This window comes from Amblyomma americanum, chromosome 7 (genome assembly GCF_052857255.1).
Source record: "Amblyomma americanum isolate KBUSLIRL-KWMA chromosome 7, ASM5285725v1, whole genome shotgun sequence".
In the NCBI taxonomy this organism is placed as follows: Eukaryota; Metazoa; Arthropoda; class Arachnida; order Ixodida; family Ixodidae; genus Amblyomma; species Amblyomma americanum.
Genome location: NC_135503.1, coordinates 49,520,158 through 49,546,308, shown reverse-complemented (window position 1 = coordinate 49,546,308; position 26,151 = coordinate 49,520,158). Strand labels below are relative to the sequence as shown.

Below are 26,151 nucleotides of genomic sequence, written 5' to 3'. Positions count from 1 at the left end.
CTTCCCTATACGGTGCAGCTTTTCCTTTTGCTGTAGACACGCTATGGAGACTATGCGTGCTCCATTCCTGCATCTGTGTTGGTCGCGCTCAATTTGTATTTTGCTTGTTTCTAGCTCCCAGGTGGTCGAAATTATTCCGGAGCCCTCCACTACGGCACCTATTCTTCCTTTCTTCCTTCACTCCCTCCTTTATGCCTTCCCTTACGGCGCGGTTCAGGTGTCCAAAGATATATGAGACAGATACTGCGCCATTTTCCTTTCCCCAAAAACCAATTATTATTATTATTATTCTAGCTGCACCTGAGCAGGTTTACTGGGTTTTACCAGCACACGGGACTTATCCCGTGTTGAGCATAGATGTTTGAGGACAGCTTGATTATAAGGGAGTTGATAACCATTCTTTTGTTTTGAATGCATGTGAACAAAAATGCGATTTTTTACCCTTTTTTTCCTTCCTGCGCTTTGAAGTCGCGCGAAAAGAAAAGTGCAGAAAAAAGAAGCACACTTGAGCACTGAAAGTTTCTGCATGTACAAACCGTATTTCAGTTGGAGAATGTCTCTATTCTCAGAGCATTAGTATACCTCGGCAAAATCGCTTAGTGCTCACTCAAAAAGTTTGGTCAACCTATGGGCTCAATCAAGCTCAGACACACGTAGATGCGGGTCAGCTCAAACTCGTGTACTGAATCTCGTTTAGGCTCGCAACTCCTTTGGACTCGGTTAGACAGACGACTCATCCGGGGTCAGCCACTCTTTACAACTCCCGACTCACTACGACCTAAGACTAATATGGGCTGACTCACTAATATCGACTCATGACTCATCCGGACTCGCTCATTTCGAATCATGACTCACTTGTGCTCACCCACTCATCTCAATTAAGGACTCATTTGGGCTTACACTCATTTTGACTCCAGGCACAAATAGGCTCAATAAGCGAGCAAACCGAGACGTGGAACCAGGAACCCCCCTCCCCCCCCGCCCACGCACCGACAGGGTGGAACTCGGTCAAAACTTCCGACACATTCCCACGCGTCTTTTTTCGCAGCCGCACCCGCGTAAGCCAGCAAAAGGGAAGGGACAAAATGTCGTCTTTCTCTCATGCGCGGAATTCTCTTTTTCAATTGTGATAGAACAGCGCAACAGCTTGAGCGACTGGAGCAGCGCAGAGCTGTTCTATCACAAATGAGTAGCTAACGTGCCCAAGCTGCTGTCCTGGCCTCTTTTTTGGTCGCCCACAGACATCGAAAAGCCGCCTCGGCCTCCAGCCTTCTTGATCGCTGCAGTAAATCTTTCCTCCCTTCCGTTGCCATCAGACGAGGAGGAAAATAAACTAAACGCACATTTCCGCAGCGAAAACACAGACCGTGATCTGAACCTGAGCCCGTAATCGCGAATCAGGTAATGTTCTGAATGCGAGTTCAGACAATTCACGACTCAGATCATGATATGAATGTGAGTTGGGACTCACAATAACTTCTTATGATCTAAATGTGAGTCCGAACCTACACACAGCTTAGATCGTGATCTGAATCTGAGTCTAAACTCAGTCGCGACTCAGATCATGATCTGGCTGTGAGCCGAGTGAGCCCGAATGAGTCGACTCATGAGCGAGTCCGCCGACCTACGCACACGAAACGCTTTATAGTATTTCTGGCCGATTATTGCTGCTTCAAGGAAAGCTCACGCGTATTCTGCACGTAAAAATTATCGTAGCGGAACTTACGGTATCGCGTAACATAAATAACTGAACGGCAGTGGGCATCGCCGAACAAGCATTCCTGCAAAAGGCTCGTAAAGTCAGCGTCGGCCAAAGAGATGGCGCATGTGCAACAGCCTTCGACAAAAAACGCAGCTTGTCAGCACAGGCGATGCTAGATCGACAATCTACGGTGTTACGTACGCCGAGCGTCCACTATGGAAGTGAATAACACGTGCGATCGGGTACTTACAGTAGCGAAGAGAATAGTATGGAACACGCTTCGGCGTTCCTGCTCTTTTCCTGTGTTTCGTAACTCAAGTTGAAAGTTTTACCGTCTCTATGCGCAATTCCACAAATGCCGTTTACTTGCATAAGTATCAAACATTCATTTATATCCTCCTGGAAATGCGTCATAAGTGTGGCACTGCCTACGTGTGCTCCAGATCAATCCTAAGGCACTATTCCGGTGGGTAAACACCGAGCATGATATTGCGATGTTTATACGCTCGCGGTGTTGTTGGGTTTGTGCCATGTGAAATAAATAAATAAAAAGAAATGAAATAAATAAATATGGTTCATGCCCAGCCGCCTGCCAAACCCGAGGGCAGGTTTTTATTCCAATCTCCTCGAGCACTCCCGTAGCCCAAGTTCCCTGTCACGTGGCCCATGTCTCTTCCTTCTCCTCTTCGGCCACTGTTGTGGCGACGGTGGCAAAATAGTGTCGCTGCTAGTTAACGAAGTCCAATTCAGAAGTGAGAAATCTTTTGCATTGTCTTTCTAGGGCCGCCAAGATTCCTCGACGCGTCCGCGCCCCAAGCTTTGAAACTGTGCACCGCGCTATCAACAACACATTTGAAAAGTTTTTCTCTTTTTTTTTTGGCGCCATCCTCAAATAGAACTACAGCAATAATAAATCTCATAGTTTAGCTTTTAGTGCTTAGTCCATCTAATGCTTGCAACTCTCCTCAGGCACTGAAGAACTAGAGAGTGCTATTAAATCAGATGTAATGAGCATGCATAACGAAGGATTTTATAGTGGTTGAGTGTATAAATTGCCCATAAAAGAAGTATGCTAACACCCACCCATGCCTAAAAAGTTCTACGGGCTGAATAAACGAGCAGTGAAATTTACATAATTCACGTTTTCAGCACGACCCCTCTTCTCCTATGTCCAGAAATCACGCCGCGGAGAAGTTGCGAAACTTCACGGTCATACCTGAAAAGCAGGCCGAATATTTCTGTCTGAACCACTTCGCTAATGTTTTCGAGCGTAAAACTTTACCCGAAGATTCTTCCCTCGAAAACTGCGCGATTCGAAAGGACGAGCTATGCCTCCGGCGAATCGCCCAACCAGCAGCCCAAACTGCTTCGCAATTCTTAAGCGAGCGAATGCCTAAGGCGTAACACGTTCGAGGCACTTTCATGCAGCACGCATCGTTCTTACGGCCTGTTCGAAGATGAGGTCACTCCGCGTAGAGTGAGAAGTATGCTTCAATGTGAATTCGCATCTGGAGACGATTTTGAGGGAAATAATGAACAAGCAAAGCACACGTAACTGAGAAAAAGAATGATGGAAGGTCGTAAAAGCGTCATTTCGTGTGCAAACTGGCCGAACTTCAGCTCAAAATGCGTGGCAACTTTGATACCTAGCCTGAGCAGTAATTCAAGCAGTACACGTCGAACCTGAAAACATTTTGGCCAAAAACTATGCAATAAAAACGAGAAGTGCCGAGCTCTCTTTTAACTCCTCTCCCCTGGTGGTCAAAAAAGGAGACCAAACGCGTACCTGAGATGGGACATGCTTGTCCCGAATAAAACTGCGTTACGCGCAAAGCACGCTTTTGGGACCGGGGTCATTCTGGGCATCTCAAACTGCGCTTAGGGAACGGAAGGCAGACCCCGGTAAATCTCTCCTTGACAATCGTGTCTTCACAGCACGCTGACACACATGCGCGCGTGCCGCTGCTTTACGCACCTGGGAAAACTCACGACCATAAAGTACTTGCGCGCGGGTCATTCGCGTTGAAAAGAAGGAGCGGCTCTCTTCTCACGTGCCGCGCGACACACCGGCGCCTCTGTGGGAATCGCCATTCGAGTCCCTCCAAGCACGCCCACACCCGAAATGACCCCCGACAAAACAGTGCCCGGCCTTTCTCTTCTGTCTCTCTCTCCCTCTCTTCCTCCTGTCTTTGCTTTCGGGCTACACACCGTTGTCTCTGCAGCAAAGCACATTCCATTTCTCTTTATTTACGGCTCCGCGCTTCAGCGACTCTCCCGGGTTTTATTTGTATATATTTTTTTTCGCCTCTGCCAGTGTGTACCGCGGCGTGCCCTCCGGGCCGGCGGTCCGCTGGGCGAAAACTCCGACCCTGCGAGGAGAGCTGACCTCTCTCCCTCACCCTTTTCACTTCCCCGCCTCCGTCCGTCCGTCCGCTTTTGTTCTCGGTGACCCGTATGCCTGTGCTCTCCCTCCTGTTCACCTTTCCGCTTTGTGGGCGCCGCCTTCTTCGTGCTTGGGTTTTTTTTTTGTACTTTGTTTTGCCTCTTGTGGAGGAGTCTTCCGACCAGTTCGGATGCCGGCACAGCCTGGCGGGAGAGCAAAGAGAGAGGAGGAGGTGACGAAGCGATCACGATCACGCGATCGCACTCCCTTTCCTTACCTCCATGCGTGCCCGAGATTTCCGCACGCTTCGCAGGTTCTTCTTGCTGCGTGACGCGACGGTGCGTGGGTGGAGGAGGGGAGGGGAGGAGGTAGGGAAGGGTGCAGGAGGAAGGGAGTGAAAGGAGCGCCACTCTCTTTCGCTGGCGCGGTTGCAACACTACCGCGGCGAGCCTCCGGTGCGGACCTTCGGTACCGCGAGCAGCCGTTGTGCGTGCGTGCGTACGCGCGTGTGTGCGCGCGCGCGTCTTATGCGAGCCCAAGGAATGATGGGCATCTGCGCTGCACATGCTGCGTGCTGAGAATACTTGACAGCCCGCGAATACTTTCTTCCCGAACCTGGGAGGTACACATCGGGCATCTAGAGAGGATATTGTGAGCGGCGCGAGGCATCGTCACGGTCTGCGCACAGGAAAGATTTGGCCCTGATTGAGTTCTTGCGTGCTGTATGCTGAGCCGTGCACATCGTTTGCCCTCTCTTTCTAACGTTTTTTTTTAATCGGTTCTGGGAGAAACAACGCCCCTTCCTATTTTTTCCTTTGTGTGTTTGTTTTTTTAATGGTTTAGTTTTCTTCTGGTCTACGGCAGCTGAAGAGTGAAGAGAGTTCTTGAGTTCAGTTTTGCGGGAGGGTCAAAGTGGTGAAAAACGCGTTGTCCCTGTAACCTTCGAACAAAGAGTTGTATAAAAAGTCATCGCACTTTCCTCTCTGATTTCGTCCCGGCGATATTCTGAACCAATGGCATTGCCTCTTTCCAGACATTGTTAGGTTTCGTGTCTAATTGAAGCAGCTTTGCAGAGCTGTTCTCTGTTATCGCAGCTGGATTGCTTGCTTTTTCACGACGGAAAGTTTTTTCTCATTATTTAATCAAAACGGCGGCAATAGTACATATTCGCGCTTCCAAAAAAATTAAATTAATGGATGCCAGTGTTTGGTCACTCAAGTTACTAGGCGCGCAATTACAGCCGACCACAATACTTTCTAAATATACGGTAGCACTACGAAGCGCATTTTTCGATTTCGGGCATCCGTATATACGTCCCCGAAGCCTGCTTTGTGGCAGGAGGCCCACCGGGTTGTGGGCAACATGTCGAGTGCACCTAGCCGGCCTCCACCCGGGTGAGGCCTGGGTGCAGGGTACACCTCGGTGAAGGCCTCCAAGGTAAATTCCTTCAGGGTAGAGGCCATTATGTCAGTGAACTTTGTGGCAAAAGCATTCCTATTAAATGCGCTCCGGGTAAATGTCTTTGAATGCTTTTACCACAAAGTCCATTTACATAAAGGCCTCTACCCTGAAATCATTTACCTTGAAGGATTCCTATCAAATGCGTTCCGGGTAAAGGCCAAAGTCCTTTATGGCAGCGCCATTTAGGCCAAACGAAGCTCGCGGCAGCCGTTGCGCTAAACGCGTGAAATTCGTCGTCGCCACAGAGAAGCCCTTGCCGTGCGCGAAAGCATGAGGAAAAGAATTTGCAAACTGTCGCCTGTATTTACTGCACGTACTTAGCACAGCACAGTGCGCGTGTTTACTGTAGCTGCTCTGCGCTATGTAAGAAAAGAAGCAGAGCAGCACAGCGCGCATTCAATTTACGAAAGATGCAGCGAAGATTAGCACTGCCTGTTTTTTTTTTTACATTGATGTGTTCTAAGACGCGGAAAAAAAAAAACAAGAGGGACACTTAAGCTCTGCCTTAAGGGTATGACGCGATAGCGTTAATGGGTTAATGCCCTCAAATTCTGAATGGGTTATTCTCGGCTTTAAATTCACAGGTCGCTGTTAGTCTTCATACCACTCCTGGCGCAGTGGTGCAGCGGTTAAGCGATGCCGTCGGTGGGGCTTGTGAAGCCCTTTGTTTCTCTTCCCGAGCAACCTGTCGCGATCAATCATTTATTTAACTGCCACCTGTCACGGTGGCCAGTTTGCTCACAGTCCGGTAGGCGGGTTGTGATGACGCCACAAGGTCACGTGACCTAGGTGACCCACCCAGGTTGTTTATCCGGGGATCTTTCGCTCACATAGCCGACGGCGACGCCGGATTTTCTGCATTACAGGAGCGTTAACGCTGTCACGTTAAGATTTTTCGTTTCTGTGGTCTGCCGACAAAAAGTGGTCACCTTCATATTGGCGCTGAATGTGCGTGTCATTTCAGAAGAGGCCAACAGCCACAACAATGCGAGATCGGTTCATTGCGAAACATTGCCTTCGCTCCGATGTTGCTCTCTGCCGTAAACTGAGACACAAATTGGTTTTTCCCAATATCAATTTTTCTGTGAGTTTGGCGCTAGAATTCGTTTTTTTCTTTGTTGCTCTTTCGTACTGCTTCGCAGAATTTTTCTTCCAAGATCTGTATAAAGTCGAAACCAAGAAAAAAAATTCACTGACAGAGAAAATGAGAAAAAAAAGGCGCACTTTTTCTTCGCTATTTTTTCTCGCTTTTTTAGCTGTGTTTCTAGTTGCTCTTAAAAGGCCCATTAAGAGGGAACAGCTGCATGTGATTCGCCTGAGACCCCCGAACCCCTTAACTCTTCCAAAGTTGGGCTGCACCGCGCTTCAAAGTCCAGCGTTGAAATGACGGAAGAATAACATGCGGGAAAGCCAAGGAGGGGGGGGGGGGGGGGGGGTTCTGTAATCTGGAACTTGTGTGTCAAAGAAAGGAAAGAGAAAATAAAAGAGGAAGGAAGTCGGCCGCGCGCCGGCTGTAACTGAAGGCCTTCATTTCTAAGCCGCTTTGCCCACAAGCTTGATACGCCTCGAATTGAGCCGCTCGGACCACCTGCCCCTGTTTCTCAGGTGTGCGCGTGTTCCTGACAGTTTTACCATTTAGACGTTAACCGATGACGTTCTTGGCGCAGGTGAGCCGACGTCGAGGAGAGGGTCGCTCTTACGACAGATGTCAGGTTAAACTCCTCAGTGGAAACACCATGGCGCACGGTGGTTTTTCTCAGACGAAAGTGTCGAGTTCTTATTTCCCTTGCGTCGTGAATTTTTGTGGTGATAATTGGCACTTATTTGACGTATAGTTACGTTCTGAGATATGAGCTCATTTAAAGAAGAATCGTTTCTACAAGGTCAGGCTTAACAGTGCGCTGAAAAGTCAGGAAACATGAGGGGACATGCAAGCTCCATCCGCTTGCAGGAATCTGTCTTGAGTGCCAAGGTAAGTCAGAAATAAATAATTATGTGTATATGCGCAGCTGTGTCCTACAATTTTTTTTATGGCTGCGTGCTTGAGAGCGGTTGGCAATATTTGCCTGTATGCAGTTTGTCTATAAATTTTTAGGTGCCGAAACTGAGAAAGCGGCTCTAAGCAACGCCACACTGAAGGACTCCTGGTTAATTTAAACCATGTTGAGTTTTTTTTTTATTTGCTTAATTGCACAAGTATCAACAGGATGGTGCTTGGTGAATAGCGGTGTCGGCTATTCCTTCCCGCATAGGGGGAGAAATCACCTCAGCACTGGCGATATAATTTAAAGTGCACCAAAATTTCGCTACGTTTTTTTTTTTCGTACCTTACGCTGCCTTCAATATTCGTCCGCAACAACGCGTTTTGTAGCCGGGCACTTTAATTCCTACAGCAAGTCATGTTTGTCTATACTTAGGAGTTATGTGCATCAGAGGCTCTGCATACTGGTACTGTTAGCCTATTTAGACGCTTAGAGAATTATGTGCCTCAAAATATCCTTTTTCAGCCCAAAATGTTGTTTCGAGAATGTGTCTGTTATCCGAACACCACTGTATTTTCCCAAGGGGCGTAGTTCACTTAAATCTCCCCTTTGGAGCGTTTTGCTCGTAACGAAGTTATTAGGCTTTCCGAAAAGCTGCTCTGCTAACGTGCATTTAATAATCTGGTGAGAACAGATAGGAAATTTTTGCCAAACGATACATGCCGCTTGGCGGGCCGGGATGTCTGTAGTCACTAGTGCGGGCAGAGTTTCATTGTTCAGTGAATCACGTGAGGTCAGCGGCCAGTTGCCATACTGTGATCTTTGATGCCATAACCGCAAATTCCTTTAGTTAGACATGAAATTCCCGGTTGCTCTCTGGAGCAGTATGTAAAATCTGCGCAATTTTCCCAGCATTACTTTAAACTATCTTTCATTATTCATTGCTAATCGTCGGAAATAATGAAGTCTGGAGTGCAGAAATTTGGCAGATAGTAGTCGGTATCTGTGAATGTGTTGTTCTGTTTTGCTATCCACCACGTATTTCAAGCAAGGACAACTCGTGAGAAATAATGTCTACGACCATCACCTGGACCACAGCCTACCCAACGCAATCGCTCAATTAACCAAGCTTGCCAGGAATATAAACAGCAGATGGAATGGCGAAGCCGAATTGATCAACAGCTCTGAGTGGAAGGGTATTAATGCAGTGTGTATGGGGCAAATAGATGTATTGGTTATATAGGAAAGCTAGAAAAAATCATGATATGTATTCGCCTTCCTTTTGTTCTATTAATTATTTCTAGACAACCTGAACGCCCGGCCTCTCGGCGACGTCATACATTTAATGCTTTAATTGATGGAACAACACAGCAACGATATGGGAACGCGCTGTCGACGTGGTGACGCCACGGTGGGACTTAGTGCTCATGTCCGTATCGTCCTTGTCTTGATATATTTTCGCACCTCTCTTTAATATAGGAGGTGCATCACCCATTTGCTCCGTAGCGGGCACAGTGGGTACGGGAACAAACGCGAGTTAATGACGTCCTAATCGAAATCAAGAGGAAGAAATGGGCTTGGGCAGGGCATGCAATGTGAAGTCAAGATAACCGCTGGCCCTCAAGGGTAAGGTAGTGGATTCCTAGAGAAGGCAAGCGTAGCAGGGGACGGCAGAAGGTTAAGTGGGCGGATGAGATTAGGAAGTTTGCAAGCATAGGGTGGGCGCAGCTGGCAAAAGACCGGGTTAAATGGAGAGACATGGGAGATGCCTTTGCCCTGCAATGGGCGTATTCCGGCTCATGATGGCAATGATGATGAGTGGTAACAGCTCTCCTACTTAGAGAAGGCTCGAAGGCGACCGTAAGGAAAGGCTTTCCGAAGTGGCATTAACCGTATCGTTCTCTCACTTTCTTTTCTGCCTTTGTGGCCTGATTTTCGCCTCAGAGCCCATGCTGTCATCTGTCTTTTTACTGAAAATTTTTGTTCGTTCCGAAACTTCTCCCAAATTCTCCGCTAATTCTTAATATTTCCACAAAACTCGTCTGGATTCCCTTCACAGTTTTGGCCCAATTCTGGACCGAAAATTGCCCTAAAAGAGGAAAAATTACCCAAACAACATCACTCTTTCCACGCGGCTCGAATCAATGCTAAAAATAGATGCGAGGTATCCCTTCCTTTCTTCTAAGTTGTTCTTTGCTTGCGCTTTTTGTTTATCGCCGGCGGCACACGGCTTTATCGCTTGCTTTGCCGTGCTAGACGCGAACAGAAGACTAACCGCGAGTAACAGTTTCTACGACGCTCGAGGTTGTTGTCCGTACTTCTGGCACCTTATCTCAAAAATTCTTCGCCATTGAATTAAGCGCTGCCTAGAGCGGCGGTGATTCTGGTCTTCAACGCCGCCGATAGCTGCCGCTGCATTTCTTTGTAGCCACAAGTTCACTCACTGAAGAGCCACGGCAACCTTCCTTTCTTATTTTTTTTTCACGACATCGTCACGACATCGTCGACATCGTCACGACATCGTACTGTTGCCACAACAATTGTGGCAATGTAACATGGTGAAACTAGGTATTACATGAATGTGTATTGCATGAAGCATCGCACCGTTTTTGGTCACACTTTTTGGACTCAATCTCTCTATCTCTTCAAATGCAGTTGGTTCATTGCTTGAGTGAAGCCTTGCCTGTCTTGTGTGTGTGTGTGTGTGTGTGTGTGTGTGTGTGTGTGTGTGTGTGTGTGTGTGTGTGTGTGTGTGTGTGTGTGTGTGTGTGTGTGTGTGTGTGTGTGTGTGTGTGTGTGTGTGTGTGTGTGTGTGTGTGTGTGTGTGTGTGTGTGTGCGCGCGCGTGTGTGTGTGTGTGTGTGTGTGCGTGCGTGCGTGCGTGCGTGTGTGCGTGCGTGTGTGTGTGTGTGTGTGTGTGTGTGTGCGTGCGTGCGTGCGTGCGTGTGTGTGTGTGTGTGTGTGTGTGTGTGTGTGTGTGTGTGTGTGTGCGTGTGTGTGCGTGCGTGTGTGCGTGCGTGCGTGCGTGCGTGCGTGTGTGTGCGTGCGTGCGTGCGTGCGTGTGTGTGTGTGTGTGTGTGTGTGTGTGTGTGTGTGTGTGTGTGTGTGTGTGTGTGTGTGTGTGTGTGTGTGTGTGTGTGTGTGTGTGTGTGTGTGTGTGTGTGTGTGTGCGTGCGTGCGTGCGTGCGTGATTGCGTGTGCGTGTTTTCTTGTGACTTTATAGAGCTTATGCTGGCTTCTCACTGCTGTGTAATCCGGCTTGCTGGAAGTTGGTGATCTTAGGTATATAGTTGTTTTATAAATTTTTTCGGATGTAAGAAAATAACGCGCCATCTTGAAAAACTAAAAATATCGCCTAACGGGAAACGCGTGTAGGTGGACCGTGAAACAACCGTCTGATTAATCATTATAATATTCACTTACTGTAAACAAGCCATCGCAAACTTCTTTAGTGAACACCACTTTTCTTTTGTGCGTGCTTGAATCACAGGAATAATCAAGATTTTTTTAACCAATTTGTACTTGTTGCTATCGTCTTTCTTGAGGAGTTCAAGCAAGTTGAAGCACTGTTTTGCTCTACTGCTGCAGTTTTAATTAAAACAGCTATTGTAGTGGTGTTGCAGTCACCCTTACAATCGTATTTTAGGGTTGTAAGGATGTGGAATATGGGCAATAAAAACTCCCTTAAGGGTGCAAAAAGATATACAATATACGATTTGACTGTGTATTGAAGCTACTTTTACTTTCCGTTGCATCTTTTAGACGTTCGTTCTGTGTTAACGGAGGTGTTTTTTTTTTCAAGTTGTGAAAATCAATCTTTACAAGGGCAGTCCATGTCGATTAAGAAAAAGGGAAAGGGAAATCAGATCAATCCCGCCCGCTTCCGATTTCTCTTCATATCTGCGACAGGCTTCCTAAATTAGCTCTCACGTTATCAATGAATACGTGAATTAGAATGAAAGTGGATATTTTACGCCACCCGCCAATAATTAATATTCCTCACTAGTTCATCGCTCGTAGCAGCGCAATATGTCTGCAGGCATTTCCAAGGTGCATTTAAAAGTCGACAAGAACATTCGAAGTGCGCCCTTGTGACATCGTCAGGACGTGTCTCTAACGCTTTCTTCCTACCACTATGAAAATAAACGCGTTGCTTCATTCCTTAACTTTTTCACCTGTGTAATTCGAAGCTCAAGCTTTTACTATACGCCCGAGTCGTTCTAATTTGTCCCTCCACCGCTCGATTGGTTATTTCTGTCCCGCTTGACGACCTAGGGAAGGACGTCTGTAGCGGCGACGATTCCAATTTCGATTCGAGCAGGCGAGCAAATGAAATGCGATACATTCCTTTCCCTGCTCCTTTATTCTTTCCTATTCCTTCCTTCCTCTACAACGTTTCTCCCCGCGAAGGCTCTTAAAAACCTAGCTACCTGATCTCCCTTGTTCAGATTTTTTTCTTAGTTCGTTTCAGCTTCCTATGTCCGCCGATTTGTCCTGCCTTTTGGAAGAAAGAAACGTACCGTTACTATCGCGTGTCTGTGCACGCGTGCGAGAGTTGTCTTCCCTTCGGTAACCAGGCGCTTTCCGCTCAGGCTTTTTCCTGGACGCTTTTCTCTCGGCATTACTCTCAGACTTCGTTCCAGGCACCTTTCTTAACAACCTTCCTTTCCCGCGTCTGTACTTTTCTGCCTCTCGAGATGCTACACGGAGCGGGCGTCTGGCTGCCCATCCACTTGCCCTCATCCCCGCTTTCTATTGAAGCACACGTCGAAACGTGCCGACTGCGCCCCCCCCCCCCCCCCCCCCTTACTGCGCCCACTGCTTGTTTCGGTCGCGTCGTTGGTCGGCCGCTCGAGTGATTCTGCGCGTTTCTCCCTCTCCCGCCATGCTCTCCACCTAAGCGCCTTTCGCCTCGCTTTGTACGCAGGTCACGGGCGAAGTCCTGCTGGTCTGTCGGTAGAGGGCGTTCGGCGCCGTAAGGGGTTGTCGCGTGCGCTTCCCCTCTTTTCTGTCTATCTTCTCTCCCCCTCTCTTTTAACCCTGTTGTCTTTTCGCTGTGCGAAATACGAAAGCCACTGAAGAAGGCGACCGCTGTAGTCTTTTTCAGCGTTTGCTTTCTTCCTACTAGAGAGCTTGCAGTCCCTTTCCTTGTAGCCAGCACTGAGTGTTTGCTTGGCGCGCTGCCTGCGATCAGCTCGCTCTTGTCATTCCATTTTCCCTCTTGTCTCCTGCTGAGTCTGCTGACTGGTTTTTGTTTTGTTTTTTTCCCTACCTGTTTGTGTTAGCCCACATTAAGGAGACCATGGAGGAGTTCATTATTTTGGACACATTGCACAGTGTCCTGACAGTTGTATGTTGCCGATTGACAACATGGCTCGTTTATTTTCCAGGTTTTTCAAGTTTTTTTTTGTCTCCTTTCGTGAACCTTGAAATACAAAAATCGAGTTGTAGACGAGGCTAAAACACGAGGTTTAGCCCACGCGTCTATTGTCTTCCTCGATGCTTGTTAAATATTGCGCTGAGATTCAACTGTATAAACTCTCTGCTCTTTTTTTTTTCTCCTGCGTGTAGCTTAATAATGCCTTCGTGGCGTTTTTTATTAGCAGATCTTCTAGCCAATAGCAAGCGCAGAGAAATGTGCCTTGCTGAAGGCCCGTTCGCGGGACTTGTGTGTATCCGCAGCCGCAAACATATGTAATTTGTGTTTGACTATAGCCCTGTTACGTTATTAATGCGAAAGCATTGCATGGCCTGGCTATATTTGCGGATTCTGGTCGTCACGAGCTTGTCCGCACGATTACGTCAGAACGAATGGGTTTACGCGAAAAAGAATGGTAGCATCGGTACCATAGAGGTGTCTCATGGTTTAAAACAATAGAAACGCTAGTTTAAGTGGCTATGTAAGGGTTGGGCGCATATTTGATTCACAAGTGAATAATGAGCAAGCTTCCTTCATGCGCATAGAACAACCATTTCTATGCCATTTCTGGTCTGACCTCGGGCATAAATGTCGACAGCCGCGCTACTTGCGGTTTCCTTGTGAGTTCAGGGAGCCATGACACAACGGTCTCGTTACATTCCCACATTGGCACCCCTAGACTCATGCTGCAATAGAAGCCCGCTCGCTTACACTCACTCACTCACTCACTCACTCAGTTTTTCTAACTCACTTACACACTCACTCACTAAATCAGTCTCACTAATTCACTTACAGACTCACTCACCTCACTCACTCAGTCAGTCTCTCTTAGTCGCTCACTTACTCACTCAGTCTCTCTAACTCACTTACACACTCACTCACTAAGTCAGTCTCACTAATTCACTTACAGACTCACTCACCTCACCCACTCAGTCTCTCTTAGTCGCTCACTCACTCACTCAGTCTCTCTAACTCACTTACACACTCACTCACTCAGTCTCACTAACTCACACACTCACTCAATTTCTCTAACTCACATACTCACTCACCAAGTCAGTCTCACTAATTCACTTACAGACTCACTCACCTCACTCACTCACTAAGTCAGTCTCACTAATTCACTTACAGACTAACTTACCTCACTCACTCACTCAATCTCTCTTAGTCGCTCACTCACTCACTCACTCACTCATTCTCTCTAACTCACTTACACACTCACTCAGTCTCACTAAATCACACACTCACTCACTAAGTCAGTCTCACTAATTCACTTACAGACTCACTCACCTAACTCACTCACTCAGTCTCTCTAACTCACTCCCTCACTCACTCACTCACTTACTCAGTCTCACTAACTCACTCAGTCTCACTCACTCACTCATTTAGTCTCACTCGCTCACTGACTCTCTCTCACTTAGTCACCTGCTTTCATATCGCTCACTAATATAAAAACCTCGGCGAGTCAGGTATCTCCGCTTACGGTGCGAGTTTTATGCAGGGAGACATCTCAGTTACTAAGAACCTGAAATGAATGATATCCCTTCGTCGTGACGAAAACAAAAGATGGAAAAAGAAACCGGGACATGTCGTTCTCCCCGGGAACCACTTTCGACTACTTTATTCTTATTTCAACAGTTCTCCGCCCTCGACAGAAAACCATCGGAATCCTATTGCAATGCGAAGGCGTTGTTCGTCGAGAAAAAAAGATAAAGAAAAGCAAGAGTTGTATATCGCCCGCGATCCAGCCTTCTCATATAAGGCATTCGTTTCTTTCTTGATCGCGCCTAAGAACGACTCGACTGTTTCTCGGAAGCAGAGATCTAGCTCATTTCATCCCTTCTCCCGCTATTTTTCCCCCGTTTCTGTGTAATGCTGCTTGAAAGAAAAAAAAACGGACTCGAGTAACAAATGCCGGCTTCATAAAGAAGACCGAAGAGAGATGCGCAGCGGGCGCCGTGCCTCGGTCTCCGCTCCCGCTGTGTCAACAGCCAGGCCGCGCTTCTCGCTACAACCCCATCTCTGCCTCTGGGCGAAGCGGCGCTTCCAAGAGCTCATTTGTCTCCCTGAAGGAACCGCGAGGTGGCGGCGTGTGCGCATTATGCGCGCCCTGCTCTCTGACTTCACTGACGCGTTACTTCCTCCATTTTCGCATCACAAAAGAAAAAAAAAAAGGAAACGGCAGAGGAATAAGCAAAACGGCTGTTCGTATACGACCACCTCACCCATGTCTCTTTCAAGAGGGGTGCAGTTTCATGCATCACTCTAAACAAAGAGGATTAAAGAGGGATTAATCTGTTCTCTAGCGCATACCATTTTATAGAATGACGTGCGCTAGAGGTTATTTTATTGTCTCTTTTTGCTCCCGTATAGGCGTATTCGTGTTATGAGCGTGGATGCTCGACGTGACGGCACCAACCACCACAGAGTTCACGCACCGTTAGCACATGCAGATAGGTGGAAACTGGGCGGCGGCGCTGATTTGTATCGCTGTCTATATTAAGCGTATATATACTGGAAGGTATATATAGCAACTGCACAGCTACCATAGTCCTCCATAAAGTAAGCAATAACATTCCAATAAGGAAGGGCGTCAGGCAAGGAGACACGATCTCGCCAACGCTATTCACCGCCTGTTTACAGTAGGTATTCCCAGGCATGAATTGGAAACAGTTGGGAATAAGAGTAACTGGAGAATACCTAAATAATCTGCGATTCGCTGATGACATTGCCTTGCTTAGTCACTCAGGAGGTGAACTGCAAATCATGATCAATGAGTTAGACAGGCAAAGCAGATCGATGGGTCTAAAAATTAACATGCAGAAAACCAAGGTAGTGTTCAACAGCCTAGCAAGGCAACAGCAGTTCACAATTGGCAGCGAGAGCCTGGAAGTTGTAAAGGAATACGTCTACTGAGGGCAGGTAGTGACAGCTGATCCGGATCATGAGAGGGAGATAACTAGAAGGATAAGAATGGGGTGGAGCGCATATGGCAGGTTCTCGCAGATCATGAGTGGCAGTTTTCCAATTTCCCTGAATAGAAAAGTGTACAACAGCTGTATCGTACCGGTACTCACCTACGGGGTGGAAACATGGAGGCTAACGAAAAGAGTTCAGCTTAAGTTAAAGACAACGCAGCGAGTCATGGAAAGAAAAATGATAGGTGTAACGTTAAAAGATCGGAAGCGGGCAGAGTGGGTGAGGGAACAAACGCCGGTTAATGACATCCCAGTCGAAATCAAGAGGAAAAAATTGGCTTGGGCAGGGCATGCAATGCGAAGGCAAGATAACCGCTGGTCCTTAAGGGTAACGGAGTGAATTCCAAGAGAAAGTAAGCGTAGCAGGGGGCGGCATAAGGTTAGGTGGGCGGATGAGATTAAGAAGTTTGCAGGCAAAAGGTGGATGCAGCTGGCAATGGACGGGGTCAATTAGAGACACATGGGAGAGGATTTTGCCCTGCAGTGGGTGTAGTAAGGCTGCTGCTGCTGATGATGATGATGATGATGATGATGATGATGATGATGGTGGTGATGATGATGATGATGATGATGGTGGTGGTGGTGGTGGTGGTGGTGGTGGTGGTGGTGATGATGATGATGATGATGATGATGATGATTAAGTGTAGCTATTAGCAAGGGCTACCCGTCAATCACAAAACCTAGCAGCATGTGAATAGCATTGTAAAATGGTCCTGTTTGCTTACTTAATTCCAACTCCAGGCGTTACTGTAAGCTTTTAAGAGAAACACTCCATGGCTTTAATCGCTCTGCATTTTGTTTTGCTCCTCCTGTAAAGAAACAGAGCGAGAGAAGGAGAGAGAAAGAAAGTAAGGAAAAGTTAACTGTCGCCCTGTTGTCCTCGTTCGCGGCAGCACCCCGCTCGTTCTGAAGCGGAAATGCTGACTCGGAGAAGTGGCCTCTGCAGCGAGTTTAACTCTGTCCCATTGTGCCAGTGTCCAGAGCTGCCTTCTCTTTGCCATTTGGTTTTTCGCATCGAGCTCTTGTTCTTGCTGGCGTGGTGCTGCTGCCGTTCGTTTCTATAGAGAACGTCGCGCGCAGTCGTCGCCCTACCCTGTCGCCAACGACACTTTATGGCTTTTATACCGGCGTTTGTTGAAGCTTTGTTCCAACTTATCTTCTCTGTGCCGATTGTCTCTTTCTCGCTCCCCCCCCCCCTCTCTCGGGTTCTTCTCCTCTCTTCTTCCGCGCGCGTTTCTGAAATCTTTCCTCCCCTCCATTATCTTTCAATGCTGCCACCAGACGGCAGCTCCGAAGATGAAGAGCAGTGGTCTGGGCCCCTGCCATTGTCGGCTCGGCGACCCGGTCATTGTTCCTGGCAGTAGCGCCGCTCTGTTTTCTTTCTTTCACACTTTTTTTTCTCTTTGTCCTAAACATACGTTCCTTCCTCAAGACTCATTGCTTTTGTGGGTCTTTCTCTCTGCCTTCATTCCTTGCATCTCCCAAGTATACACTAGCTGTTGCGGTGAGCCCAGCTCCCTGGCCATCTCTAAGTTCTTTTCCAGCATCCACTACCCCACCTCCACCCTCAAGACTGCTGTTGGAGTCCTCTACTCAGGCTGCCACAAAAAAAAAAAAAAAAACTTCCGTAATTGTCGTTTTCTAGCCCTCCCCCTTCTGAGTCACATGCCGTCTTTTTCTCCGGTGTTTATTTGCGTGCTTCGAAGAAAGCCGCTTTTCCTGACTCCCGTAATCGTTGTAGTTAGCCTCCTGGTTGAAGCTTTACTTGTAACTGTGACAGAAATCTAAAGGCTCTCGCCTAATCCACCCTGATTTTTTTTTGTTGTTGTTGTTGGGCACTTCGCCAAGTGGTCGACGAGTAGGCGCTCAATTGTTATGGAGTGGAGAGATCTTCGAAGTTGGATACTGCTTTGACGACCTGTATATCTGACGCAGGACAGTTAACTTTGGCTGAGCAAGAGTTCCGCGACCTCTATTATTGTTGCGGCGCTCATTTTTAGGCGAAGGTGCAGTGTTTTTCCTAAGTGTGATAGCACCAATATTGTATTGCACGTACCGCAACACAAACTGAGCCCCGCATCGCGTCCCAAGTATTCGATAATGAGTAAGACCTTATGTCACGTTACGTGCCTGGATTAGGTCTGGCGGAATCTCATAGAGAAAATAATCAATGGAAAGGTTGAAAGAAATTCTCAAACAACAGAGAGAGAGAGAGAGAGAATGAAGAACGGAAAGGCAGGGAGGTTAACTAGGCGACAAAAAACTGCAGAAACCACCATGCCGGTTATGTATGAAACGCGAGAGCATTCGGGATGATACTCACTATGAACACGACGACGCAATGAGAGTATCTCGTGGTGTCTATCTTCTACACGCCTGAGTTCCCACGTAAAGCAGTCTGTTGCACACACTGCACGTAGCCGCCGCGGCGCACCGACTGGCCGCCCGCTCGGCTAGCGAGCGCCGGTCGCACCGCTATTGCAAGGCTGGATACACACATCGCGAAATCTGGGTGAGGTAGCTAAGATTGGTGTCGTATTAACAAATGCCATAGGCACCAAAAGACTGTGATAATATGTAGGCGATCGCATGGCACGCATTGATTCGAATACGGGCAAGCTGCAAGCTTATGCCAAGCAAAGCTTTCTTTTTTTCTTTCTTTATTTATTTATTTATTTATTTATTTCCTTTCTTCTTTCTTTCTTTCTTTATTTCGTTCTTTCCTTCTTTTTCTTTCTTTCTTTCTTCCTTTCTTTCCTTTTTACTTTCTTTCTTTATTTATTTATTTCCTTCCTTCTTTCTCTCGTTCTTTCCTTCTTTTTCTTTCTTTCTTTCTATCTTCCTTTCTTTTTTCTTTCTTTCTTCCTTGCTTTCTTTCTTTATTTATTTCTTTTTTCTTGCTTTCTTTCTCTCTCTCTTTCTTTCAGTCGGAGCAGGTATAGTAAATAAGGTTTAAAGGCAGAGCACTCCGGCACACAGTAAGATAGTCACTGCAGCGTATTTGAATGCATTTTTTTAAGTGCAAAGTTATACAAGACGTAGGAAAGAGACCACAACAGATGCTATAGCTCACACTTCTACGGCCGTAGAGAGAGAGCGAACTCGGCGGGCTATCCTGCTGTTTAGACGGCACAACCACAAGAGTATTCGACCAAGAAAGACAGTTCACGTCGATAACTGCAGCGCTCTGCGTTTGAAAAGGAAAGTTTCGGCAGTTGTGGAATGCAGCCGCCTGCTCACTTGGATCATGATTTTAGGCGGTGACAACAGCTCTCTTATGCCGGGCGCCCAAGTTTGAGTTAATGACACGCTCGGCTATCGTGGTGTTGCGTGAATCAAATCTCTTTGTCTCTCTCTGACACACACGCATGCACAAGCATCGAGCTTCTATGCTTCATTCGTTGCCTGTTGTGCATTCGTTCACACTCTATGCCTCCCAATTTTTTTTTTCAGCGCTTTCGCGTCACGCACCGTCGAATTCCACAACGTGGGAAGGCGACAGTGAGGCCTTCATTTCATTCGTTTAGCCAACAAGCTGCGCCGCCTAGCGAGCAGCGACGTCGAACTCGCCAGGCTTGGTGGAAAATCTGAAAAGCGACAGCGGCGTCAGCAGCAACGACGCGTCGAAAACAAAAAAGTAAACACATAGAAAGAGCCACAAAGATACGGTAACAAACCCACGGCACCAGCAGCGGCGCTCTGCCGCCAAACCGCTCGGGGAAAGGCGTTTAATGGACCGACGGCCGCTGTCTTTCCTGGCCCCGGGCCAACCGCCGCTATACGGGCGCTCGCCAGCGTATACCTACTGGACCCGAACGACCGCCCCCCCCCCCCCCCCCCCCTCCTTCCCCACTTTCATAAAAATATAAAAGACACAGAGAAAAGGGAGGCAAAGGAGAACAGAGAGAGCGAGGAGGAAAGATACGCGACCGCGTTTTTACGTGATTTCGGTGTGACCAGCGCGCAGACAAATCTTCTCCGACCTCTTTCTCGTCCTCCTCTTCCACACCCTCGCCGTTGGAGAAGGACCCACAAATCACGGTGGCCGCACAGCACCGGGAGAGAAACCGTATATATCGAGCGATGCGCTGTTGCGTTACACGATGACAGTTCTCGGGCTGTCGCTTGCTGGGTGGGTCTTTATTATTTCGTTGCTCGCCGCCGACATCGTCCGCTGCCGCCGGTGCCCGGGAATCTCGCCGTGTATATGTTTTGAGTCGCCGACGCCGCGTCGTGGGTGCCGTTGTACAGTCCGCAGTCGTCCTCTTGGCAGAGTTACAGCGGCGTCCCTTCAGAAGCACTTTTCGTGTCGGAGACAGGACAGGTTAGCTGGCTGGCGCCTCGATGTCGCCTCCCTCGTCACCTTTTTTTCTTTTCTCTCCCTCTGTCCCTCTCTGTCCGTTTATACAATATGACATGGATGTACACGACAAGGCATCTCCGCCCCCCCCCCCTCCCCCCCTCGAAGAGAAATTGTCCGTCGAAGATGTCGCAGCGTTGGAAACACGAAGTTAAAAGTGTGCCTACGCGAGAACGAAATACTGGGCGCTCAGGGGAACAGAACGAGATGTATAAGTGGCCCACCGAGATCTTGCTCTTTCGGGCGCTTTCGCTGTCTGAGGAGCGGACGGTGCGATAAGGCGATAGAACCGTCGTCGTGCGACAGTCACTGCGGCGCCTTCTGGCGGAATGACAGCTAATTATTATGCCGTGTTACTGTTGTCTGCACTCCAAGGCGAACAACGCAACTAAAGCCTGTCGCGACTTGCCGCTTTCATCCCTGCTGGATTTTTAATATCTGAGTCGGCTCGCTCTATCTGGCGAGACAGGCAGATAATGAAGGATATGGCTTGACTATTTCAACTGCGTGGCATTGACGGATTCCGACTTATAAATTAGTTCTTGTCTTTTTGCATTTCCTGCACACATGTAAAGCAGCTGCGTAGCAGTGTGAAGTCCGACCCCCCCCCCCCCCCCCCCCCAAAACGAGCGCCTCGTAGCATAAGGACCTTTCTTACGTGACAACGTGATTTCAATGTGTCCTAAGCCCTTAGCCATGCTGGACTAGCTTAGATTTTGTGCCAGAATTATCCTCACAAGCAGTACTGAAAGACAGAAGTCGTGATGAGAATGTTAAAGGGGATCACGACGCTGTACTTATTCCCGATCCCATACAGTCTTCTTCAACGGGGCAGGTCTTAGCAGTTCTCACTCCACCGAATTCAATTCCAAAGCTTCCTGAACACTTTTCTGGTAAATTGCAGCTTCGTTTTGACTGACGAATTTGATATGGCTAATGTTCTCACCATTTATTGAAACGAAGAGGAAAATTGTCTCGAGAAGTTTTTTATTGCTTCTGAGCTACTTCTTTCGTATTATCTCGGCTTTGCGGCCAAAGCGGCACGGGAACTGTGCGGGCAGAGTTGTTGCTACTCGTAAATGCGTGCTTTCATTTTGGCTAACGCTTGAGATTACGATGTGCCTCTTTTTTTTTTTTTTAGTACAGCACACGCACTGCATTCTAAAGTTCCTGGGTTAAGAGAGCCAAGTAATACAGTAACTGAAAGTATTTTTACGGAACATGCTGAAGCTCGTTGTGTATCCTCTCGGACTGTTCTCAAAGGCTACCGGAAGCTGATTCTGGTGTAACGCAGTTGGCATTTGGTGCGGTCTATATTATTCTACACTCACAACAAAAGGAAGCCTTAAGCAAAAAGAAATAAACGACAGTCAAGACTTCTGCAAATTACAGAGCAAGCTGGTCCTTTAAACCCGCCTCCCTATGATTTTTCTGGCGGATGAGTTTGATAAACGAGTGAAATTCCCAGCATCTTCAAAAGTTTGTTGCTGTCCGAACGCGCAAAGCAGCACGGGTTGACGTTGAACTGGGGCTGAAACGCCCGAATCGTGGTACGCCTGTCCATTGCGTCCAGCAGCTTTGTCTTCGCAGGCGCCCACTTCCTGATTCGTGGGAACGACAAGTTAACTTTGAAAAAAACGTTAAAAAGGTCACTGCACATTACCACCGTAGTCGTAATGCGCAGTGGTCACAGCCGAAAAGGACGAAAAAAAATTTTAGTGTTTTAACGTTGACAAACCGGGTAGACGTTCGGAGGCGTGCGTTTAGCCTGTGTGGCTCATGGTTTTGCGTTACTGGGTCGTCGGCACGTCTGGCGACGGTATTGTGCACTGCACAGCGATGTGCAGTGCACAGCGCGAGAATGCGTTCCAGTTTAACACGGGGCGTGAACGGCTGCGCCGATAGCATTGTACTCTCGTGCAGTGGACAGCGAAGCTGATCTGTTCACGCCGCCGCGGGTACAAATCTCAGTCGCGACTAAATTTATGTATTTATTTGTTTATTATTTATTCAAGGTCAAGGCTTCAGCGATGACCTGGTTTTTGCACCTTTGGCCCTGAAGTAGAGTTTCCGCTCTGAAACGGAAATTATAAGCAGTAGAGCTCTTTCGCGTACGGTTAGCAGCACCAGAGTCGCACATCTCAGTACCGACTCCGTGCATGCCTTGACGAGGTGCGTTCTGTAATGATGAGTGTAAGGCGGAGGCGACACACGTACGGTGTCATACTAAACTTTCTAATAAGAGCTGGCAGAGTGTTGGCTGTATTGGCGGTGGCAAATGCAGTGTTAGTCTTGCTACAGCCGCACCTGCATTGAAATGCTTTCGATTAAGGTGGTACCTGGGTATGTTTCCCCGATCACGTGCACTATTGGTGGTGTTGTTGATTTGGGAGCTGGCTTGTTTAGTTGCTTTTACAATATGAGCGAGAGAAGAAGAGAGTGGTTATGAGTTTTCAAGGCACTAATTCTCTCGCCACACGAACAATTACGCCGAAGTGCTTTATATCTACTTCAATAAAATGTTCCGTGCCTTTTTTCCTCTATACACAGTCAGCCTTTACACACCAAAAGCTGAGAGCCTCCCTGAGACGCCATAGACTAACCTCAGTATGTGCACTGGAGAAACGGCAAAAATAAATAAAGGGTTTAAATCAGCAGCAAGCAGTGGTAGTGAAGACTGAATTGAGGAAATTGTGCACCATCGAGCTTCTTCGGAAATTCCCAGGCTTCTCAGCCTTACAGGGCAGCTCGTGCAGCACCATCTGCGCTGCAGAACCTTGGCATTATAGATAATCTCTTTCCTCACTCATTTAACACTTTAAATCAGCTGGTTCTAGGTTCCTCACTCGCAGAAGGAAACCAATTAACTAGATAAGAGTACACAGCACACCGGCGTTCTTAGAGCAACCAGTGCAAATGGCTGCATCGTAATAAGTGTTGTGCACTTACGAATTGCTTGCTTCGTGCAAGATTCAGAAATACCTTCTCGTAAGTAAACGTAACCGCAAGTGAAATTAAAACTATTGCTACGTTGAAGAAGCATATTCCTCAGCAGAAAACGTTCAAATTAAAAAAAAGAAGTAGTTCAACATCTGCTGATGAACGTGCTCCTGTGTGCGCGCTGCAGGCAACTACGGCTACAACGGCATCGACGAGTTCACCAGCCGCGCCAAGGACGCCGGCATCTGCGTGGCCAACTCGCACGCGATCCCGACGGACGCGGACGAGGAGGACTACGACAACGTGGTGCGCAGCCTGGACAAGTTCGGCGCAGCGCGCGTGGTGGTCTGCTTCTGCGAGGGCTTCACCGTGCGCGCGCTCATCAACGCCACGGCCAGGCCCAGGCTCAGGGTGGCCGGCAAGTACGTCTTCTTCGGAAGGTACGCACTCCATCGTACTCTCCGCGAACTATACTACTGCAGCTTACGAGTACGAGGCAGAGCGAATCTTATTCGAGCGACTCCCGTCCACGTCGAGGAACAGGGCGTCTGAGGAGAAGAGGAGGAGAAGGTTACGAAGAAAGAAATGACTTAGCAACCTTTTCATCGCGTTCTCGACCACGGCACGAGAGAATAGAAAGTAATAATAATAATAATTGGTTTTTGGGGAAAGGAAATCGCGCAGTATCTGCCTCATATATCGTTGGACACCTGAACCGCGCCTTAAGGAAAGGGATAAAGGAGGGAGTGAAAGAAGAAAGGAAGAGAGAGGGGCCGTAGTGGAGGGCTCCGGAATAATTTCGACCACCTGGGGATCTTTAACGTGCACTGACATCGCACAGCACACGGGCGCCTTACCATTTTTCCTCCATAAAAACGAGAATAGAAAGTACGATTAGAGATCATGCATAGCCTTGCGCGTGCACTGGTTCTTAACCGTTTTTTTTTTAAGCGAAATTTATTGCCCCAGGGCATCAATGATGGGTGAAGGTGTGATGAATGATGTAGTAGAGATTAAATGAATGGAAAAAGGTTAGCTGATTTGACGAAGTCCAGTAGAGAACGATGGTACGGTCCCTGCGTCCAGGCAATGTATGAAGAAGGGTTGCTTGGTGATAGACCCGCTACCATCAGGTGCCGGATCCTTGTAGGCTTTAGAGCTAGGCAGTCCCACAGTAAGTGATGAATGTCGGCCTCAATGTCCTCGTGTTTACATATGGGACATATGCGAACCGGGTTTCGCATATATTCTATTCCAACTAGCTATAGGAGCTCGAGGGAAACTTTTTAAAGGAAAGTTCTCCTTGAATAGGTGGAGTTTTGTTACAGATACACAAATCTATAAATTATATGGAACAGCAGTTTAGATGAATTGAAAAATTTCCATGACAAGCAGTCTTCCCTGTACGTATTTCTGGACCACCGTTCCGCATGTAAAGGTGCAGGTGAGCCCAATCCACTTGCACTCGCTTCACGATAGATTGTCTTTAAAGTTAGAAAGTTAGGTATGAATTCTGTTGATGCCTGCATTGCCAATAATGATCGTCACTTGAAAACAATAAAATTGCAGGTGCTTGGCGAGCTTTCTGTAAAAGTAACAACTGATTTGCAATTAAAGGCTGATCTGTTAGTTACTCGCTGCAAACGCTTTACACGTTTTTGGAGGAATTAGAGGAGGAATTTAGAGGAATTTAATAGTGGTCAGCTGCTCTAAGCCACTGTCACGTAATGACTGTGGGTGGTATCTGCCTATGTGTGACGCTTCATGTATAATGCGAGTGCCGTCTAGCTTCGCTGCCGACGCGGCGAAATCGAGCATAGTTCCTATGAAACGGTGCATTCTGAATAAAATGGTAAATTGAGCGCCTTAAGAAGGCGGAACAGTAATAAGGGCTGAAACAACATTCGAGTTGCCGATTTTTTCATACATTTAAGCGCTGTATTTTATTTATGGAGTGCGGTAGCCCGACACCACACATTTATACACCGAAACCAAATACCATAATTCTCTATTCTGCAACTGACACAGACGTCAATGCAGATGATATAGAGCTCTTACAGTAAAAAGACCGTGAAAACGATTCGTTGGTGGCGTAAGTTTTGCAAACATTTTAGTTAAGGAACAGCAGCACAATGTAGAACCAACTTTAGAATAGAAATTGCGTCATATTTAAATGCTGTAAAGCATGTGGTTCACTCAGTTGATATACCTCATTCTTCCACGGTGAAAGATATCTTTAAAATCACAATTACAAAACTTAAAAATTTTCAGACTTTCATAAATTATTTGTTATAAGACATTAAGGTGCTTGTCTAAATGAATATTTTGCTTTGAAAAGTTTCTAATTTGATTTGTTCTTCTCAATGCAATATTGTAATTGAAGAAATGTGTAGCGATGGGTTTATTTTTTTTTGTACTTGCTCGTTTTCTTCTGCATAACTTTCCGTAGCAAGAAGTGCACGATAACTGGACCAATATACTTTACACAATTGGTTTGAGGCTATGAAATGACTCGTTAGTGCAGTAATCACCCAGAAATGTGCCTCAATGCCGAAAATTGTAGAATAACATATACTAGAGAAAAACAACAAGAACAGCCTGAATGCAAAGAATCTTTAACTGCGCCTATATCTCTCTCACAACCTGAATACCTCAATAATATATCACAACACAGCATTTCCGCACCAATATCTCGACTTCCCCATGCGGTTGAAAAAAATTATCTGTTAAGGACGCTTGCAGCAGCGAAAAGGACTTCCGGCAGTTGGCGAAAATCGCGCATGCTCAACAACACCGAAATTTCACCTCATTTCTTTACTCTTTACTGCAAAATAATGCCCGTGACACACGTGCTCAAGGAATGGCAGTAAATGCTTAAGGACTTAAGCGTGCTAATGTCATTGTTTCAAAGATGGATTTACGCGTCCACA

The 26,151-nt window shown here is 47.3% G+C and overlaps 1 protein-coding gene across 2 annotated transcripts in view; it reads left to right on the top strand.

The window, feature by feature from the left end:
- The window catches only part of LOC144099077 (metabotropic glutamate receptor 5-like), a 411,956-nt gene that overhangs the window by 318,344 nt on the left and 67,461 nt on the right, over positions 1–26,151 (top strand). For both annotated transcript variants that reach the window (XM_077632161.1, XM_077632160.1), the window contains one exon: positions 23,409–23,661. In XM_077632161.1, the coding sequence (XP_077488287.1) occupies positions 23,409–23,661 (253 nt within the window). The remainder of the gene's footprint in view (positions 1–23,408; positions 23,662–26,151) is intronic.